At 44.7% G+C, this 22,742-nt stretch overlaps 1 protein-coding gene across 1 annotated transcript; it reads left to right on the top strand.

The window, feature by feature from the left end:
• The first annotated feature begins 207 nt into the window (after nt 1-207).
• LOC101157919 (zinc finger protein 709) lies at nt 208-22,336 on the top strand. Its single transcript, XM_023954477.1, has 8 exons — nt 208-897; nt 3,073-3,151; nt 3,957-4,065; nt 14,520-14,639; nt 15,698-16,620; nt 16,707-16,890; nt 16,974-17,102; nt 19,948-22,336. The coding sequence occupies exons 1-8, from the start codon at nt 323-325 to the stop codon at nt 20,628-20,630; spliced, it is 2,802 nt and encodes a 933-aa protein (XP_023810245.1). The 5' UTR covers nt 208-322; the 3' UTR covers nt 20,631-22,336.
• Nucleotides 22,337-22,742: the final 406 nt, after the last annotated feature.

The raw sequence follows: 22,742 nt of genomic DNA on the forward strand, positions 1-22,742 counted from the left end.
AAGGAAATCTCAAAACTCACTATAAAGTCCACCTTGGTGAGAGCTGAGAAATGTATCAAAAAAGTTACAAAACTGCATTAAAAGGAAGCAAAAGATTCACTGTCTTTTTATTTGTTTAGGGGGAAAAAGTTCTGTGGATGTAGTCGATGAGGTGAATCCTGCCACAGAACTATCTGAATACTTGAAGTCTTTGCCAGGAGAGTCCAGGATCCGATCGTCGTTCCGTTTCCTGGAGTGCAGAAAGGACTGCGAGAGCCAGTCAGCATTGCAAACACACCACGTTACCACACACAGCGACACAGTTGTTGACTCAGATCCCGACATGGACAGTTCTTTACAGTATCTCTTCTGCCGTCGTTGTGGCGTTCAGTTCCAGGAGAAGGAAAAATTGGAAGAACACATGAAAACCCACTTCAAAGAGAGGCCCTATTCCTGCCCTGACTGCGGCAAAAGGTTCATCAATGAGAGCTACATACAAATCCACCAGCGCATCCACACAGGCCAGAAGCCTTTCCTGTGCTCCCAGTGTGGCAGAGGTTTCCACACGGCGTCCTCTCTCAAACTGCATGAGATGCGGCATTCTGGCGAAAGGCTGTTCGCGTGTTCCCTCTGCAGGAAGACATTTAGGATTCACTCTTACCTCACAGCGCATTATCAAACCCACATTAAAGACAGACCTTTTACCTGTAGTGTCTGTGGAAAAGGCTACTCCAGAGCAGAGGAACTAAAGGTCCACCACAGGCTTCACACCGGCGGGGGACCCTATCAGTGCGGGGAATGCGGAAAGAGCTTCATGTACCGACAGGGTCTGCGGCAGCATCAGTGGAAGACAAATCGGGCCAACCCGACAACTTGGCCGACCAAAACTGCAGGCCAGTTTGCACATCTAACTCCCTAGCCATACTCTTCAGGCTTTTTTCCTCCTTTTCAGCAAAGCAGCAAAGAAAATCCTGTGTATAAAAAATGTTTTTCTATAAAGTCAGTGCTGGTTGCCAACAATATTTGGAGGTCTATTCTTTTCATCCCGTTTTGTGTCTGTTTACTCTTCCCTAGTGGCTTGTTTTTAGAATTTGAGTGCCTTTATATCCTGCATGCCAAATAATATTTAAACAATACAGTATCCATGTTTTCTGGAGATCTATGTTGATGGAATACAAACTTTTGTCTCCAATGCTCATACTTTTATCTCTATTTGAAATGACAAGACAGCCTTTTACTGGTGTCTTTTTTTGGAATTTTTCTAGTGCAGCTCCTTTATGATAAAGCTGACCCTCCCCTTTTTACTGATCATAGTAAAAACCAAAGAAAATAAAAGAATCGCAGACTTGAGACCTACTTTATATGGGTTTTAAATTGAGCCAAGGACAGATCAAGAGGCAATAATGGAATGGCTTTTGTGAGAGCTACAGAAGAAAATCTGAGGCTTTTCACCACATTCATGCTGTACAGGGAGCCCCTCTTCTCCTAATAAAAAACCTGAGGAAGGTAGCAGTAACACAACTAATAAGTGGAAAAAAAACACTTCAACTTTATGCCATTAACTGTGTTTTTACTTTGTGTAGTAACTGAATTTACAACCCCTCTCATGCAGTTTAATGTTTCTCTGGATCACTTTATCATCTGTTTATAAATGTACGCACAAAAATGGGCCACGTCAGCTTTTATTTTTTTGTAAACTGCCCCAAATCGTTGACTTAAAAGACCAGATGTCACATCCTTACATGGCTGCTGCTGCTTTTGCTTGACATCTGGAACTGCATGCCTCGTCATGTTACTGCCAACACAGCACCACACTCAATTTGTTTTGAATCTTCAGTAAATGAAAAGAACAAAAAACAATCATCATGCTTAATTTGACATGCCCAGCAGGTGCTGCTTGAGCCTCTCCTTTACCTGTAAGTAAGAGATGCTGCCAAAGCATGTGAGACTTTTAATACAGTCATCATTTAGTTTTCATTCAATTGGCTTTGTCATGACTAGAACGCGGAGGAAGACCCAGATGCTGAAAACCCAGAAGGCAGAGGCAGGTGAGTGAAGAAGTTTTTATTTTCTTAATGTTTCTTGCGGTTGTTGATGGTGTAGTGGGTAATCGTGGCTGTGGCTCTCGAGTGTAGATCCAGAATTTCCAGAGCGGGAGCGAGACAATGTTCGTGGGCAGGATCTTGAACCCTGGTGTGGCGTGGTGATCTTGATAAGCGTGGACGCTCGGTGGCGTGGCCGTGGTCTAGATGAGGACAGCGGCTGTGGCTCTCAGTGGCAGGAAACGTCAGTGGAGGAAGGCTGAGGCTGTAGCTGCTCCAGATGGTGAACTCAGAGGCTGTGGCTCTCAGTGGCAGGAAACGTCAGCGGTGGAAGGCTGAGGCTGTAGCTGCTCCGGATGGTGAACTCAGGTGACTCTCGTGGCGTGATAAGGTAACCGTCAGGGTTAACGGACTGGCGATGATTGCTGGAGCTGGGTCTCCTTAAGAAGAGCAGAGGCTTGATGAGGTGAGTAGTCACAGCTGAGGGAGATGAGCAGCAGCTGCTGGAGGGGGAGGAGTCTGACAGGCCACCATGACAGTACCCCCCCCTCAACGACCGCCTCCAGGCGGTCCAGGGCGGCGATCCGGATGATCATGGAAGAAGTCGCGGATGAGGGAAGGGTCGAGGATGAGGGAACGGGAGACCCATGAACGTTCCTCAGGACCGTACCCTTCCCAATCCACCAGGTACTGGTGACCACGGCCACGGCGACGGATATCCAGGATACGAGAAGCAGTGAACGCCGGAGCCCCATCAATGATACGGGCGGGCGGTGGGGAAGCGGAAGGCGGGCACAAAGGGCTGTCCAGAACAGGTTTAATGTGAGAGATGTGGAATGTGGGGTGCACCTTGAGTGCGGCAGGCAGACGTAGGCGGACACAGGAGGGGTTGAGAATGCGGTCAATGACGTAGGGGCCGATGAATCTAGGTGCCAGTTTACGAGATGAGACCTGCAACGGGATGTTTTTAGACGAGAGCCACACCTTTTGACCGACCTGGTACGAGGGACCCGCCACCCTGTGACTCTGATTCTGCAGTTGTCCTCCTTAGTGCGAAGCAGGGCCTCTCTAGTCTGGTTCCAGACACGCTGGCAGCGCTGGAGATGGTGCTGAACAGACGGAACGGCGAGGTCTAGCTCCTGAGCGGGGAACAGAGGAGGAGAAAAACCCAACGAAGCTTCAAAGGGGGAGATCCCAGTAGCAGAGGACACGTGGGAATTGTGGGCATATTCTATCCAGACCAAGAAGTCAGCCCAATCGGATGGGTTCTGGGCTGCCAGGCAACGAAGAGCAGCCTCTAGCTCTTGATTCGCCCGCTCAGCTTGGCCATTGGTCTGGGGATGGTAACCGGAGGATAAACTGGCCGTGGCCCCCAGAGCAGAGCAAAAGGCCTTCCAGACGTGGGAAACAAATTGAGGGCCCCTGTCAGAAACGATATCTGTGGGGATGCCATGATGACGGAAAACATGGTGAACCAGAAGATCGGCAGTTTCAGTGGCAGAAGGTAACTGAGGTAATGGAATAAATTGGGCCGATTTGGAAAAACGATCAATGACCGTAAAAATAACAGTGTTACCCTTGGACGCGGGTAATCCAGTCACAAAATCCACTGCAATATGTGACCAGGGTCTATGAGGCGTGGGCAAAGGATGTAGGAGGCCAGCGGGAGGGGAGCTGGAGGCCTTGGACCGAGCGCAAGTAGTACAGGCGGCGACGTACTCACGAACATCCTTGTCCATTCTAGGCCAGAAGAATCTTTTACGTAGGAGGTTAAGAGTCCGGAAAACTCCGCCGTGACAAGCGACCCGTGAGCAGTGTCCCCAGGCGAGAACGTCAGACCTAAGTGAGGAGGGAACGAAGAGGACACCATCAGGACAGGAGTCGGGTTTAGGTTCCTCACCTTGGGCATTGATAACCCGGTTTTCGACATCCCAGGTAAGGTTTCCAACAATACAGGTGGATGGAAGGATGGTGGTAGGAGCCGAGGAGTCGTCAGGACTGAATTGGCGTGAGAGGGCATCAGGTTTGGTGTTCCGACTGCCAGGTCTGTAAGTAATGGTAAACTTGAATCTATCAAAAAATAAACACCACCGAGCTTGACGTGAGTTAAGACGTTTGGCAGAGCGTAAGTAGGCCAGGTTTTTATGATCCGTCCAGACTATGAACGGTAGATCAGCTCCTTCTAGCCAATGCCGCCACTCCTCCAGCGCAAGCTTGATGGCCAGCAGCTCACGATTACCCACATCGTAGTTTCTTTCCGCAGGTGACATTTTCCGTGAATAAAATGCACAGGGTTTGAGTTTTCCAGAGGAAACTTCCTTTTGAGAGAGGACAGCGCCGACCCCGGTATCCGAGGCGTCGACCTCCACAATGAACTGCCGGGTAGTGTCGGGTTGAGTGAGGATGGGCGCAGAACTAAACAAGGACTTGAGGGGTGTCAAAGGCGGCCTGGGCGTCAGGGTTCCACCGGAAAGGTTTGGTGGTGGAGGTCAGCTGAGTTAAAGGAGCGGCGATGCTACTGTAGTTCCTAATAAACCTTCTATAAAAATTTGCGAAGCCAAGGAACTGCTGTAACTTTTTGCGGGAGGCCGGTGGGTTCCACTGGGTAACGGCTTCGATTTTAGCCGGGTCGGGACGAATGCTCCCCGCCTCGAGGATGTACCCGAGAAACTGGACGGAGGAAGCGTGAAATCGGCACTTTTCGGCCTTCACAAATAATTGGTTCTCGAGCAGACGGGCTAGGACTTGACGTACGTGGTTTTCGTGTTGGACGGGATCACTAGAAAAAATCAGAATATCATCGAGATATACAAAAACGAAACGATTAATGAAATCTCTAAGGACGTCGTTCACCAGCCTCTGAAAGACGGCTGGTGCGTTGGTTAAGCCAAAAGGCATGACCAGGTACTCATAGTGGCCCAGCGGGGTATTAAATGCGGTCTTCCATTCATCCCCTTCTTTAATGCGAACTAGATGGTAAGCATTGCGTAGATCGAGTTTGGAAAAGATCTGAGCGCCCTGGACGGAATCAAAAACCGAGCTGATGAGAGGGAGAGCGTATTTATCTTTGATGGTGATGGCGTTTAGTTCACGGTAATCAATACAAGGTCGCAGGGTTTTATCCTTTTTCTCTACAAAGAAAAACCCCACCCACAGGTGAAGAGGAAGGACGGATGTGACCGGAAGAGAGGGCCTCATGGATATAAGTTTCCATGGCGGACTTTTCGGGACCTGATAAGTTATAAAGATGACCTTTAGGCAAAGTGGACCCCTGAAGGAGCTCGATAGCGCAATCATAGGGCCGGTGGTACGGAAAAGCATTAGCTTTACATTTGCTAAAAACAGCTTTGAGATCATGATAACATGAAGGAATAGTGGAGAGATCTTTGGGTTCTGTGAGAGTGAAGGTTGTGGAAGGAACCGCAGGAATAGCAGACTGAAGACAATTAGCTAGACAGTGCTTACTCCAAGAGTTAATACGCTGGTGAACAGCCTAGAACGACCGGATTGCGAGGAGAGTGAGTAATGAAAAACTTAATGGACTCATGGTGATTACCGGACGAGATCAGTAGAATGGGACCGGTGCGATGAGTGATGACTGAGAGGTGTTGATCCCCTAGCCCGGCAGTCTTAATAGGGTTTTCTAAAGGTTCGGTAGGTAACGAGAGTGATTTTAAAAGATTTTTGTCAATAAGGCTCTGCTCGGCCCCAGAATCTATTAAAGCTAGAATCTCGGAAATGCCGGTCTTAAAACATAGCTTGACAGGAATGTAGCAAAACTCCTTAGATGTGTGTGCGACAGACTTACCCACCCGCGGCCTGTCGTCTAGCGGGGGGTTCTGGAGTTTAAACGTAGTGAACATTGGGAAACCTGATGACCGGGTTTACCGCAGTAGAAGCATAGTCCCTCCTCTCTACGTTTCTGCCGCTCTTCTTCAGACAGCTTGGCATGACCAACCTGCATAGGTTCCACTGGTGGCTCTCGCGATCTGAAAGGGGAAGATTCAACAGGATAGGCAGGAAAAGCAACCGGATTAGTAGATGGTGTCTTTCGGGTTACAGGATAACGTTCACGATTACGTTCTCTGAGGCGGGTGTCAGAACGTAACGCGGCGGACACTTATTCTTCGAACGAGGAAGCCTCAGGCTGTGAACATAAGTGATCCTTGATATTTTCATTTAAGGACTGATAAAAGACCCCTTTTAGAGCTGGGTCAGTCCATCCGGCCTCCACTGCTAAGATCCTAAAGTCTATCACGTGGTCGCTGACAGATCGATTGCGTTGCTTGAGGCTCAGCAAACGTCTGGTGGCTTCTTCCTGTTTCCTAGGTTGATCAAAAACTAACCGAAATTCGTCGATGAAGCGATTAAACGGGAGATGAGATATGGGATTAGCCGCCAGAAAAGCCTGAGCCCATTGTAGCGCTTTACTCCTGAGGGAATTGACAATGAGAGTGATCTTGCTATGATCAGATTGATAGAACCGGGGGGCCTGTTGGAAAAGGAGCTGACATTGTAGCAAAAACCCTCCGCAAGTCTCAACGTCACCATGGAACGGTTCGGGGTGTAGTCGGTAATTCTCCGGGGCGGAGGAGGAAGCGGAAGCGGTCTGGTTGTCGGAGAGCGGAGGTGAGCCAGGAGCCGTGGAACCGGGTCGTTGCCGGGTTAATTCCAACAAAGTCTGTGTCTTGCTGTCCAGACGTCGAAATAAATCCTGCTGGGCGGAGGCCATCTGTCCCAAAGCGTCAGCTTGACGTCCGAGCATGATGCCCTGCTGTTGGACTGCCACACGGAGTCCTTCCGGGTCAGCTGGGTCGGGGTTCTGGCCAGTCCGTTCTGTCATGACTAGAACGCGGAGGAAGACCCAGATGCTGAAAACCCAGAAGGCAGAGGCAGGTGAGTGAAGAAGATTTTATTTTCTTAATGTTTCTTGCGGTTGTTGATGGTGTAGTGGGTAATCGTGGCTGTGGCTCTCGAGTGTAGATCCAGAATTTCCAGAGCGGGAGCGAGACAATGTTCGTGGGCAGGATCTTGAACCCTGGTGTGGCGTGGTGATCTTGATAAGCGTGGACGCTCAGTGGCGTGGCCGTGGTCTAGATGAGGACAGCGGCTGTGGCTCTCAGTGGCAGGAAACGTCAGTGGAGGAAGGCTGAGGCTGTAGCTGCTCCAGATGGTGAACTCAGAGGCTGTGGCTCTCAGTGGCAGGAAACGTCAGCGGTGGAAGGCTGAGGCTGTGGCTGTAGCTGTAGCTGCTCCGGATGGTGAACTCAGGTGACTCTCGTGGCGTGATAAGGTAACCGTCAGGGTTAACGGACTGGCGATGATTGCTGGAGCTGGGTCTCCTTAAGAAGAGCAGAGGCTTGATGAGGTGAGTAGTCACAGCTGAGGGAGATGAGCAGCAGCTGCTGGAGGGGGAGGAGTCTGACAGGCCACCATGACAGGCTTTTTGGATTTCATTAAGAGGAAATAGAAAGACAGCTACAATATTACTAGAATAATACTACAAGTACAACTGATACAACACAACTACAAACAAATGCAAAACAAACTAACACAATCAAAGACAAGTAAAAAATAAAAGAATACAGTGGATTTCAGGTGTGCCAGTCTTGCAGTTGGTCCATGGATGGCAAAACTAATTTTCCTAGTTGTTACAAACTCCTTTTATTAGACCTATTCCTGTAACTTTGAGGTGTGTTCATCAAGGGGTAGACAGTACATTACCTGAGCTGCTACAACGCTGCTTTTTCACATTAACAGCCTTACATAGTGTTACATAGTGTGACAGCCTTACTGTCAGATACGGTATTATTTAGCCTATCCTAGAGCACTCCACCTGCATTTTGGAGCTTCATAGAATGAGAAAGCCTGAGTTGTGTTTTCGTTTACTGGAGAAATCAAAACCAGGATTGTTGCAGCTCTGCCCGCTTCGACCATTGTTTCTTAAATGATGCTACTTTTCAGATCCATCTGAAGAGCTTATTAAGCAAGGTTTATCTGATTACATATTATAAGTTGTTGCAGGTTTAGTCCCGCACTGGTCACAAAAAAAGCAAGAAAGGAGTGGGAGAGAAAGTTCACATATGAAGCTAAACTATATGATATGGTATGCCAAAAAGGATTGGAAAGGAGTGGGAGAATCAACCCTTGTATCTGCTTTTTTAACTGCTTAATATATCAAAGCACATTTTCTTAAACAAAAAACTGAGAAAACATAAAAACAGATATTTTAAACCGTCACTGGAATAAGCCATTGTTTTTTGAAGTGCCCCTGTGAGTATCTGAATGAGCATGTATAAGTGAAGAGGAGTTTAAATTTAGTCCCTTTTTACATTGAATTGGTCCCTTCCATGAGAAGCTAAACGTCTTTAATGATGGAAAGATTGCAACTTGTTTTTGCTCACAAAGCAACAAGGTTTTTGTCATGGTGCAGGGTGGCTCGAGAGCCGGTTGGACCCAGACGCAGAGGTGGAGGCATGAGGATCAGAGTCTAGAGGGTTTAATGAACAAACAAAAGGCGCTGCAGAGCAGGATGACAAAACTAAACAAAACTCACTGTGGCGTGGAACAAGAAACGAGGAACATGGCATGACAAGGACAACCAGGACAGGAATAACTAATGGACCAACACAGGAGGAAGGCAGAGACAAGACTTAAATACAGACAGGGCAGACAAGACACAGGTGGACACGATCAGGGCTGATGGGGACCAAAGGAAGTAAAACTCAAGAAAACAGACAAGACAGGAGACTTTCAAAATAAAACAGGAAACAGAAACAAGACAGAACAAGGACCAAAAACAAGACAAGTTCAAATCATGACAGTACCCCCCCCTCAAGGAACCGCTCCGAGGTTCCAAAAGTCACATGAGGGGGGGGCCCCGGAGGATAAACCTCGACGGGCACAAGAGTCCAGAGGACGGCCGGGGGGCCCAGAGGTCCGTCGAGGCAGGTCCGGAGGGCGGACGGGGGGCCGAGCGGTCCGGCGAGGCAGGTCCGGAGGACGGCCGGGGGGCCGAGCGGTCCGGCGAGGCAGGTCCGGAGGACGGCCGGGGGGCCGAGCGGTCCGGCGAGGCAGGTCCGGAGGACGGCCGGGGGGCCGAGCGGTCCGGCGAGGCAGGTCCGGAGGACGGCCGGGGGGCCGAGCGGTCCGGCGAGGCAGGTCCGGAGGACGGCCGGGGGGCCGAGCGGTCCGGCGAGGCAGGTCCGGAGGACGGCCGGGGGGCCGAGCGGTCCGGCGAGGCAGGTCCGGCATGAGATGCGTGGAGTCGTCTGGCGTGGGCGTGGAGTCGTCTGGCGTGGAGTCGTCTGGCGTGGAGTCGTCTGGCGTGGAGTCGTCTGGCGTGGAGTCGTCTGGCGTGGAGTCGTCTGGCGTGGAGTCGTCTGGCGTGGAGTCGTCTGGCGTGGAGTCGTCTGGCGTGGAGTCGTCTGGCGTGGAGTCGTCAGGCATGGAGTCAGGCATGGAGTCAGGCATGGAGTCAGGCTCTGGCGGGTCGGGCCAGCAGTCAGGCTCTGGCGGGTCGGGCCAGCAGTCAGGCTCTGGCGGGTCGGGCCAGCAGTCAGGCTCTGGCGGGTCGGGCCAGCAGTCAGGCTCTGGCGGGTCGGGCCAGCAGTCAGGCTCTGGCGGGTCGGGCCAGCAGTCAGGCTCTGGCGGGTCGGGCCAGCAGTCAGGCTCTGGCGGGTCGGGCCAGCAGTCAGGCTCTGGCGGGTCGGGCCAGCAGTCAGGCTCTGGCGGGTCGGGCCAGCAGTCAGGCTCTGGCGGGTCGGGCCAGCAGTCAGGCTCTGGCGGGTCGGGCCAGCAGTCAGGCTCTGGCGGGTCGGGCCAGCAGTCAGGCTCTGGCGGGTCGGGCCAGCAGTCAGGCTCTGGCGGGTCGGGCCAGCAGTCAGGCTCTGGCGGGTCAGGCGTGGAGCCGAGCTCAGGCGGGTCAGGCGTGGAGCCGGAAGTGGGGACCGGTCGGGGTTCCGGCGGAACCCCCCTGGAAGCCGGGACGGGTCGGGGCGCAGGCGGCAACCCCCTGGAAGCCGGGACGGGTCGGGGTGCAGGCGGCAACCCCCTGGGAGCCGGGACGGGTCGGGGCGCAGGCGGCACCCCCCTGGGAGCAGGAACGGGTCGGGGTGCGTCCGGGACCACCACTGGACATGGCTGTGGTGCGTCCGGGACCACCACTGGGGGAGGTTGTGGTGCATCCGGGACCACCACTGAACGTGGCTGTGGTGCATCCCGGACCACCACTGAACGTGACTGTGGGGGACGGCGGGGACGACGGCGACCCCCCCTCATGGCGAGACGGCTCCCAGTGTAGTCCTGCTCTGCTGGGTCCAGTAAATTTGGTTGGTCCATTCTGTCACGGGATGGAGGCTCGAGAGCCGGTAGGACCCAGGCGCAGAGACGGGAGGCAAACGGGTTCAATGGCAAGGGGTTTAATTATAACAAACAAAAGGCGCTGCAGAGCAGGATGACAACAACAAAACAAAAACTTACTTGGCGTGGCATGAAACATGGACGAGGAACATGGCATGAACACCATAACAGGGGTAACTAATGGACCAACACAGGAGGAAGGCAGAGACAAGACTTAAATACAGACAGGGCAGACAAGACACAGGTGGACACGATCAGGGCTGATGGGGACCAAAGGAAGTAAAACTCAAGAAAACAGACAAGACAGGAGACTTTCAAAATAAAACAGGAAACAGAAACAAGACAGAACAAGGACCAAAAACAAGACAAGTTCAAATCATGACAGTTTTTGTTCTTTTTCTGTAAGAGCGCTTTCGGCAGATTTTCATCAAATTTGGAGTCTAAATGGTCTATTGTTATGTGTTGTTATTTTGACCTTGGATAGATTTGATTACCTCCAAGAAACGTTTTTTTTTTTATCTTAACTTTCCCTTTTTATTTTATATTGTAACAAATCTTTTTATTGAAAGTCTTTATTTGAAGACATATTTCAAGAAAAGTACAAAAAAGAGTACACTTTTAAAATAAAAATGACAGGTTTTTTACAGTCATCATCCATTGATCACTATTTGGTTAAAGTGTTATTATACAGTACATACAGTAGAGTAGCAAGAAAAAAAGCATGTGAACCCTTTGAACGACTAGGATTTCAGCATGAATTGAACAGAGAAACTGTTCCGATGTCCATGTAGAACACAGCATTAGAAATACAGTCTGCTTAAACTAACATCACACAAATATTATGTTTTTGTGTGTTTAATGAACAAAACGTGTGAAAATTCACACTGCAGGGTGGAAAAAGTAAGTGAACTTTTAGGCTAATGATCCTTGTGTTAGCTAATTTGAGTCAGGTGTTAGCTAAGCTGGGGTTCAATCCATATCTTATGATATGATGCATTAATTTTAGCTGCCCTTCTTTGCTCTGTCCCATAAACAACACTACATCCGTTTGGATTTTGCTGTCCTAAGGAAGCATGTGAACCATGCCTTGTTAAGAAAAGCTCTCAGAAGCCAGGAACAAAAACTGTAGACTTGCATGAAGTTGGAAAAGGTTACTAAAGTATCTATAGATGGTCATTTAAAGACAAAAATACAAGTTTATCTTTAAATGGAGAAAGTTTAACATTGTCACTTCTCTCCCTAAATTTGGTCACCCTTTGCTCCTAGAGATAAAGAAGACTCCTACAGTCAGCTAAAGGTGACAGAAATCTGTGACATACTTTTGAAGACCAATATACACTAAGAAAAATAATTAACAAGAATGGGGTTCATGGGATGACACCACAGAGAAAACCACTGTTGTCCAAAAAAACATTGTAACACAATGGAAATTTGCAAAATAGCTCAGCAGCACTACTGGTCTAATCTGTGGACAAGTGAAACCAAAATTGAGTTGTTTGGAACACAATGCTACGAATGGAAAAAAACGCACAGGACACCAACATCCAAGCCTCATTCCTAGTGGGAAATGTGGTGGATGGAGCATTCTGGTTTGTGGCTGATGTGCTGCATGAGGGCCCTGATGGATTGCTGTCATCAAAGGACAAATGAATTCCAAAGTTAATCAGAACATTTTACAGGAAAATTTCAGACCATCTCTCTGCCAACTAAAGCTAAACAGAGGATGGGTGATGTAACAGGACAATGCCACAGAGCATAAAGTAAGTCAGCAGCAAAGAAAACGTGTCTTCTAGAGTGGAAACTGTTGAGCTAGAGTCCTGATCTCAACCTAACTGTGATGCTGAGACATGACCCCAAGAAAGCAATTCACACCAGACATCCCATGAATATTGCTAAGTAGAAAACATTAGATAACAAAGATACTTTTTTTGTCTCTACAAAAGAAAAAAGTCAGTTTTTTTGACAGTGACTGGAATGTGTAGTTTTTGTAACAGCTATTGCTGCAACAGGTTTTTATCTGAAGGCAACATTATAGTTTGGGCATTGACTGTACCGTTGTATCCTGCTATCTTACATTACCTTTCCTTTTTATATCCATGAATGTTCTGAGGATTATGACATATTAACACACTGACATGTGACTGTTTTTTACTGTAAAAGATGCTGTTTAATTACAGTCATGATGCTGCTTGGAGTGCAAAAGATAAACACATCCCCACTCATCATTAAACTTGTATTAAAACAACAGTATTCGTCTTATAGCTATTATTGCAACATCACCCCCCTCCCCACACACACAAACAACTACATTTCTAGAAAACTGAAAAAAAAGCAAGAAAGTCTTTACAAATACATTTTTTTCCTCAATAAACTTTATTGCTCATTTTTCAATTTACAGAAATTCACATTCAGTTGCACAATAAAGACACAATTGATAATATCAAACACACATAAGAACAAACAATAATAATGTCTGACTGATGCTTTTATTTTGACTCAAACGCCAACCGGAAGTACCGACAGTGCTGTGAGCTTCCTGCTGTTAGCTAAAGCTAGAAAGAGTGTTACTAAATTCAGACATTCTTTAAACACAATGCAGTAGTTTCTTGATATAAATCTGACCTGCTCCTTGCACACAATAAGAATGAACCTCATATTGAAATAGAGGTATTGTCACATCGCGCCACTGCTTTTAGTCGAAGGAAAAGTCTATGCAGAGGTTTGTCAACATGTCTATTGTCTGTTGTTGGTACAGGCTAGCTAGCCGAGTTAGCCTGCTCTACTAAGTCCAAAGAGGTTTTTTTTATTCATACTTGTAGTTTTTGAATTTAGTTATTCATCTGAGCGGCTGTTGTTAACTAGCCTTATATGAACTGTAGCTGTGATATGGAGGTAAATAGTAGTTAATTGTGAAGATAGTTTCAGGTGAAAATCTAGCTTGCTATCAGTCCTCCCAAAGGTGGAGGTGGTCGATGACCATCTCTGTGGTCATCGCTGCTGCGCTGCAACACATAAATGATCGCATCCAGATATAACATTCTGGGTTTTTTTCTTCCAGATTTGCTGGTGTCCGTTATTGTTCTGTGTTGTCATTTGTCAGTATTCTGTCACATTTTTGAAAGTGGAGTTAAATATGAGAGTCTGCAAATCGAGATCCCTTAGTTTGGCTAATGCTAATATGCTAGCTGGTCTTCTTATTTCACATATATGATCATTATACGAGGTGCACGCAGGTGTTCTATTTTCTAAAAGGAAGCACTTCAAAATGATTATGTTGACATAAATGCACGAGGCACTACTAAAGTTAAGACTGAGCATCATCAATCCTGCTGGTTTATCTGTTGAGTCCTGCCCGAAGCTCCCAGCAGCTTCTCTGCTGAAGTGTCCTTGGGCTGGACAGAGATGTCCTCCAGTGAGGAGGTGTTGAATCACAATCAAGTGTGGTTTAGGAATAGCTTCTGTCTTGATTCAATCTAGAAAACATCAACAAAATTACCTAATTATAGTTGGTTTCCAATTAAGAGTATTAGCCACTAATTTAAATGTAATGAACAGTTATAACAGAATCAAAGAGATGATTTTAGTCCCATTGAAAATGTAAAAGTTAATGTATAATTTCCAGAAAGGACACATATGCAGATCATTTAAGCAAGTGCCATGACAATATATCTAATTGATACCACTAAAAAAGCTTGATTGACTTTTATCACTAGAGTAAAATGTTGTACATTTTTATTTTGTTTTACAGCTTCGATTGTTTTAGTTAATCAATTTAAAACCTTTTCATTATTAATTTAAAGCTAAATTGTATCACTGAGCCATTTGTTTATACCAAAAAAGCAAACATTTATTGTTCACCTTTATATCTCTCAAAATATAAAGTTAACAGTAATATGACATTTCCATAACACCATGTGACCGGAAGATACCTGCTTTACTTCAATGTTTTAACTTCATAGCCATAATGTATTCATAATCAAAACTATATTGACACAATCTTCAGCACTTATCAGGAAATGCACAAAAAAAAAAACAATATTTTTAAACTCAAGACAGTGTGTCAAACTTTTTTTTTTTTTAAGGTTAACACATCCAACCCCATTTTTTTCCCCTCTTTTACCAGGTTGGCTCTCTGAGAAATGGGCTCTGAAAACCCGGATGACTTTGAACCAGCTGTGGTTCTTGTTGATGATGATCAACAAGAAATAGGCGGCCTGATAAACTCTGATGGAGAAGAAGTAGAGTTTGCAGATCTCAGTAAGTACTAAGCAATCAGCTGTCCTGTAACTGAAGTTGATGAGGAAAAAAATGTATCTATGGAAAATCAACGAATAAAAAGAGACCCATCGATGAGACTTCTGCATTTGGATTTTAAAATTAGGCTCATTAGATATGGGTTTTAAAAATCTATTTTTTTTTAGAAGTCAAATCGATCCCAACCTAAAAGATTTGTACCATTTCATCAAATCCACAAATCATTTTACAAGCAACTTCTTTTGTTTGATGAATAAAAAGCTTTTCTGTTGTTTTTAATGTACAATTAAACTAAACTAAAAACAGTTTTGTAAAAAGGTTTTTCAAATTTCTTTTGTTCTTTTAACCAAACAGAATTCGCTTTGGGATTAGGAATTACAATTTTATATGTTGATTTTAAGCCGAATTGTGTAAAATCAGAATAAGCCTTCGATTTGTGAACCGAAACAGTTGTGCAAAGAAAAAAACTTGATCACAGCAAGAAAAAGCATATTTATATAAAAAAAGAAGAAGACAACAAAAAGAAAAAGGGAAGAAAACCACAAGCATTCAAATTTAATCAATAGTCTGTCCAGCTCTAAATTTTAAAAAAGCTCATTTGAAACTGTCCAGTATTTTTACTGGCAGCTGTTCTTGTTTGTGTTGAGATGTTTTAGTTTTAGGTCATTATGCCCAGTAGTGTAGACAGAGGAACGACCTGATAGTGTTGGAAAGTCATTGTACCTGCACAGACTAAAACACTGGCAGATTAAGCAAAGAAATTCACAAATTTACAAATGTAAGTTTACACTAAATCTTCCTAAACATACTTCAATCAGTTTAGATTGAAATTCTGAGTTATTACAACTGTAACATCTTAACTGTCAGTGTTTTGTGCTTTAACTCAAGTATTTGGTCGTAACAAATGACTGACTTTTACAAGATGAACAGAACTTTTTGTGCACATGTATTTTAAATCTGTGTGACTTAATTGTCCTGCCCTTATAGACAGATAGGTGTTTCAGAAAGCTGTCGTTGTCGTTGGTTTCCATAACCCATTGTTGTTCTTTGTGTTTACGCAGGATTAAATGCTCTCTCCGGTGTTGTACATTCAGATGTTTCCTCCAAGAAATCTGACCCAATAGATAATGATAAACCTCTTCATAGCTGCTTGGTTTGTGGGAAAGATTTTCCTTACGCCTCCAAGCTACAGCGCCACCTACGCACGCACTCAGGCGAAAGGCCCTTCCCTTGCTCCATGTGTGAGAAGAGATTTCCAGAAAAGGGGCTTCTGATGATCCACGAAAGAGTCCACACTGGGGAAAAGCCATTCCCTTGCACTTTCTGTGAAAAACGCTTTGCAAGTCAAGGCGAGCTCCGGCTCCATCGGCGGACCCATACTGGCGAGAGGCCCTACCACTGCTCCATCTGCCTGAAGAGCTTTTCCCGCCATTGGCACCTGAAAACCCACTTGGAGGCAATGCACTCTGAGATCGTGGAGGGCTTCACCAGGAAGAAGTTTCCTTGTTCTGAATGCGAGAAGAGCTGCAACTCCGCGGCCGAGCTGAGGGATCATCAGAGGACTCACACCGGGGAGAGACCCTTCCAGTGCTCTTTCTGTGACAAACGCTTCGCTTTGTCGGGCACCCTTGTGAGGCACGAGCGCCTGCACACCGGCATCACGCCATACCACTGCTCAGACTGCGGCAAGACCTTTGCACAGCAGTGGACGCTGACCACACACATGCGGACGCACACCGGAGAGAAGCCCTACAGCTGCACGCAGTGCGATAAATCTTTTGTTGCACCTGGGGAGCTTCGAAGGCACGTCAGGATTCACACCGGAGAAAAGCCATACACCTGCGCCGACTGTGGGAGGCACTTTTCCCTGGCTGGAACTCTGAGAAACCACAAACGCTCATGCACTCATAGCAAGAGCGATCCAGTTGAAGCTTCTGTTAAGGAATCCACCCAGCAGGACCTCGAAAGCAACATCAGCTGTAAGGTAGTGGCAGCACAGATATTTAGATAAAACTGCTTTTTTGTTCTGCTTCATTTACTTAACAAAGTATTGTTTTTGTGTTTTCTTAGGTTCCTGATGACCAGCATTTGCCTCGCATTGATGAGCCGCCTTCAATAGAAAGTTTGAACAGCAGCAAAGACGCTGAGTCGGAAGTTCAACACGGAGAAGAAGCAGAAAAAGCAGCAAACAGTCCTTCTACTCCTCAGATGAATGTAATAGTGAAGGAGGAAGAAGAGGATGAACTTTTATGTGGTAGTTAAGCAACATTTTTGTGTTATTTTGTAATCATGCAATCACAGTGGAACACAAATTTGATTGTGGTGTTTTTTTTCCAGCAGAGGAAAGTCCACAGCAAGTGTCCGATGATCAGAATGACAGCATTTCAGAGGAAACCGAGGAGCAGCATGAAAGCAGCACAGAAATTAGGATTGCCGTGAAGGAGGAAGAAGAAGAGCATGACAAAGGTGAGAAAAAGGCTCCTTGATCAAAAGAATGAGTCATTTATTTATTAGATTATGGAAGTTTCCTCACATCTGTAATTGAAAAAATCCGGGTTTCTTAGTTTCTCTTTCTCATTTACTGGCGGGACGTTTGGCGGAATTTTTGAAGTGAAATGTATGGAACCCGTATACCTTCATAGCCAACATATATAATGAGTGTTTTTACACACAAACGCATTAGAATCCTAAATGTTTTTTTTGTTGTGGTTGTTTTTTAACTGATTAGATTCTACAACGGACAGGAAGTATATATAAGTGATCCAAATGTTAGTGAGCTGTTTATTTGGATTGTGTATAATCTAAAGAATGACCATAAATTGTTATGATGTACAGGGCAATACATAAAAGTCCTGCTTTTTGACTTTTGTCACCTCTTGGGATTATATGACTACTTTAATACAATCTGCTTTTCAAAAAACTTTTTAAAAATGTGTAATTATAGAGGTTGTGTTGAGTTCAGTGATTTCTCACATCTTATTGGATCAATGGTCGTCTTTGAACATTGCTGAAAAGAGTTGATGGGGAGCTCTTGGCCCCTTTTGGATGTCTTCAGCTGATCTCCATCTGTTCTCTTATTTTCACGCCCAAAGCAAAGGGACTTGAACTCCACATCCATCTTTAGCTCTGCCTGTTCAATGTCTCACACATGGAGAGGTTTGTGTCTGATGTGACCACATTTTTTTTCACGTGTAACAAACTGTTGAATATCGGATGTTGTATTTGCTCGATTTTAATACATGTAACTGCATTCTACATGGGTAAAGCAGAATCTTTTTTCATCCTACGACTGTTCATACTTTTCTTCTTTGTTTTATTTTTTAGGATTTTTATCTGTGCTGATGTCCACACTGTGAATGGTGTGTTGCTTGGTTTCATAAAAGCTTTTGGTTTAGTCAGCCAAACAGTTTTTTGTCATGTACTTGCTCATGTGCAACAGGCGATTTTACACTATCCAACAGAAACCTGGAGCGGTTCCTTTTGGAAAATATGTCTGAGTGGTTTTCAGCATCAAAGAACCCGCTGAGCGCAGCATGAATCGGGGACTGAGAACTAGAATCAATAAGGCAGAATTACTCAGGATGACTTACACAGAACTTTCACTCATGTGTTTAGAGCTATGATCTTAACTTATTCCTAGGCCTGCACAATATACCGCAAATTTATCGTTATCGCAATATCCAGCTCTGCAATATGCATATCGCAAAAGACGGCGAATATCGCAATAAATCGCAAACCCAAAATGTGTTAAAACAATCTTCTAGCAGCTTGAAGCATTTAACGAATCAAATAAATCCCTTTATGCTTTGACCAATCAGATGGACGCCTTCCCATTGTTGACCAATCAGATGGAGGCCTATTATGTTAACCCTGGTCCTGAAGAGCCTCAACCCTGCCTGTTTTCCAGCTCTCCTTAACCAGCTTGCTGTTGATTGGCTGACTCAAGTGATTTCACATCCTGATTGACTGAACACACCTGATTTTGGTTATCATTATCGAGCAGTCTAGGGAGAATTGGAAAACAGACAGGGTTGAGGCTCTTGAGGACCAGGGTTAGCCACCCTGACGTTTGTCCCCCATGTCGATGAGGGTCATTTGGAGTATAATTTTTAAACTGTTGCAATGAAATGGGAATGATGTTTTTGTTTATTTTTCTATTTGTTTATTTACCGCAAATTTATCGTTATCGCAATATTGATCACTAATATCGCATATCGCAAGTTTTCCTCATATCGTGCAGCCCTACTTATTCCCAATTCAGATTTTTGAACCCGCTTTCACGCAGCTGTTGCTGTATAAGTTGACATTTGAGCCCTCAGTTTATTTAGCCTTTGCTCTCATAATGGCAGAATATCCACCTTCCCTGAAGGCAGATTATTCATATCTGTTTTGCTCTTTTGCATAGCTATCCGGCTCTGCAGAGTCGACAAAAGTGTCCAGAGTGTTCACACATAAAATTTGCAGCAAAGTTGCAGCCCTCACAAAGAGGCTTTGCGTTTTCTGAAGTTTGCTGTACAGATAGATGTAAAGCTTCAACGGAGGCAAAGAATTAGCGTGTTTTGGAGGGCGCAATCCAGATGAGAACAGTGAAGCTGACAAGGTGACGGACTTCAGAGGTCAGAGAAATGAATGTTTCTTGAGTGTCAACTGACAGTCATTCCTGCTGCATCTTTAACCCTTGTGCTATCTTAGATGACCCCACGCTTACATTGACGTGTTCTCCCTACCATGACAAAGGTGGATAAAGGTGGAAAGATTTCATGGAATCCATGGACACCAGTGAGGTTCACAAATCATTGAAGAAAAAAGGTTCAGAGCACTGTCTAGTGGGTCTAGATGACCCAACTCCCAACGTTAAAGTGCCTAGGATAGCACAAGGGTTAAGACCAACTCCAATGATCTTTTGATCAGTTTTTTAATGATGAGTATGTCGTTTTTAGCCAAAATCAATAAACCTGTGTCGATTTCAATGATTTATTTTCTGCAGAGCGACAGTAGTTCATTTGAAATTTGCCTCTGGGTTGTGGGCGGAGCCGTTGGCACAGAGCAAGTCCAAAGTTTAACTCTAACCCTTAAAAGAAGAGATACTTTTGACGCAACACAAATATGTTAAAAGAAAAAGAGAAACTGACAAACCTCATCACCTTCTACCTCTCAACAGTACACTCATACTTCTTCTCACACTTTTGTTTTTATCATAATTCAGCCAATGGAGAAGCTCAGAGAGTGGAGCGGGTTAAACAGGATTTAATATGGAGCCGTTAACAACACACATGTTAAAAACCTCTTCCCTCTGCGTGTTCTTCCCCAGTGTCTGGAGAAGATCCTGACTGCCAGAAAGATCGTCTTCCAGACTCGCCAGTTCAGAAACAGAGTCACAGCCATCCAAAGAAGACTTACTGCTGTGGGCTCTGTGGGAGGGACTGCCACAAGATGTCCGCCCTCCAGATCCACATGCGAATTCATTCAGGAGAAAAGCCCTATCAATGCACCGTGTGTGGAAAACAGTTCACGCAGAAGGGCCAACTTAAAGGTCACTTTAAAGTCCACACAGGTGAAAAGCCATTCTCCTGCCCCGAATGCGGCAAGAGCTTCGCTCACTCGGGCGCCATGAACCGGCACCGGCTCACACACACCGGGGAGCGGCCTTTCCACTGCTCTGTCTGCGACAGGCGCTTCAACCAGTCCGGGCGCCTGAGGGAGCACGAGAAAATCCACTTCGGGGAGAAGTTTGACTGTCCCGAGTGCGAGAAAAGTTTCACTCGCTCTTCCAGCCTCAAGAATCACTTTCGGTTGCACACCGGCGAGAGGCCGTACCACTGCGACCTCTGCGGACGAGGCTTCAGCCGCTCACAGAGCCTGAGGCTCCACAGACGCAAACATCAGCAGGTCCAGAGTGACATGGACTCCTCTGCTAATGTGACCAACGATGACTTCTCACACAGCGACAATAACTCTCCTGTTAATATGTGCACAACAGACAGAAGAGATTGATTCCCATCCATCCACAGATCACCATGAGGTAAAGCCTAATAAGACTGAGGGAGAGACATAACAAAGTAATGCTAGTAATAACCATATTCACTTTTTAGCCACATTTGGAAAGTGACACTACTCGTCCGTTAGAGGAACTTGCCATCTTCATAAATGTTTCCAGTTATGACATCTTCCTCTGCAGTACAATCCTCACTTTCTAATTCACTAAACCAGAGTCTGCAGCCCTAACCCACGAGGACAAGCCACTGAATTTCTCCGTTTCAAAATGATGTTGTGGCTATTTGCTGTATGTTGTCTTTCACACTTATTTAAGCTAAAAATATTTAATTTCCATCACAGTGAAGCCAAGCTAATTGTTAGAGACATACTAGAGAACGTGCAGTATAACTTGAATTGTCCTAATTGATATTTTCTGCTAAACATGTTTTTATAAAGATCTTAAAGTAGGTGGACAAACCGTAGAGGTCATATTTATTCTGATGAATATTCAACATTTGTTTTTGACTTTTGCACTCACATTTAGAATATTATGGTAGTGTAAATCACTTAAAAAAATCTGTAATATGACATGGTTCATGGTGTATTTTTTTATTAAATGAACTGTATGTAGTCAGTGGACCCATAACTAAAAGCAGTTCTTTCTTTTTTTTAGCTTTACAGTGACCAGGAACTCTTTTTGATCGAATCTAAATTTTTATTCCTTCAAAAACGTAAACCAATTCAAAGGAAGGTCAGATCAGTATGCAGTTTTATTTACTTGAAGACGTGGACAGCGTGGAAAAAGTTGGCAGGTCTTTATACTTATAAGTGGACTGATGTGAAGTCGAGGGACCAGAAAGATGCATGGTGCCTCCTTGGCCTCTTAACAGGATGGTGAGGGTTCAAACCTTCTATGTAAGGCTCTTTGACTCGCCCCATAACTTTACATTATGTTGACCATCAAAAAGTCATTTTTCTGGGTCATGCCAGAGAACGTGGAGTGGTGGCATCATTTCATCATTTTAGAGGGGACATTGTCTAAATTAGTTACATTGCCTGAGAAAAAAAACAATTATGTATTTACTTTAAAGAAAGTAACACGGCTGAAATAAGTCATTTAAGCCAAAAATGGTGCAACAAAGTTAAGAAAAAAGATTTTCTTTGTTATTTTATATATTTGTCTTTAGTTTTAAATTAAACTAACAACCAGAAACTTTAGTTGAATACATGTATTGTCTTTACAACAGATTTACGGCACCTGTTAGTATGAATATTGGAAGGACAGCAATTTTCTTTTCTTTTTACCTCTGGATGGTAAATAATTGAGTCTCTAACTTTTTGTGTGATATTTAAAAAAGAAACTAGTCCCCCATAAAAGATGAATCTGAATAAAAGAACAATGTCTTCAAAATATTAATAAAAAAGCTAAAGTTGGTCTAAATGGTTATTAAGAGTTCAAGAATCACCTTTGTTGAAAATTTAGCAATAAAAATGTGTTTATTTTTCACCCGAAACTGTCACACCTCAGCAAAAGAAAATCCTTATTTCTTTGTTCAATGAAGGAGTGTTAAGAAGTGCAGTGAGAAAACAAACTGACCTGGTTTTATTAGCTCACAAGTGTTTTTCTTTTTTATAAAACGATTTTAATGGCAAATTTTGCTCCGTCTGCCTCTGTTAAATTGTAATAAATGTGTTATACTGAATAATAAAAGTTTTAAACATTATTTGGTTGTGACTGCCCGGGTTTAAGAAATACAGTTCTGTTGTTTTTTCAAATGGGAAAAAAAGGTAATAAGATTCTTTTAAAGTGTTCAGTAAAGATGTATGTAAAAAAAAAAAAAAAAAAGTTCTTTAACAAGAAAAATACTTCCAGCACTTTACAAACAAAACACTTGTCTAAAGGTTATGAATGATAAGTCATTTTAATGACAGGAAGAGTGCAAAGGTGAACATTTATTTCACTTTTCTGTCAATATGGCCACATGGAATTAGGACATGATAGAAATCTTCTGGCCCTTGCTATTGGTAAATACCTTTCAGCAGTAGTTACATTGCTGATCGTTATAATGCTTTTAAGTATTTTCTGAATAAACATTACCAGCTTCCCACTATTGGCATTACAGGGCATAC

This window comes from Oryzias latipes, chromosome 1 (genome assembly GCF_002234675.1).
Source record: "Oryzias latipes chromosome 1, ASM223467v1".
NCBI lineage: Eukaryota > Metazoa > Chordata > Actinopteri > Beloniformes > Adrianichthyidae > Oryzias > Oryzias latipes.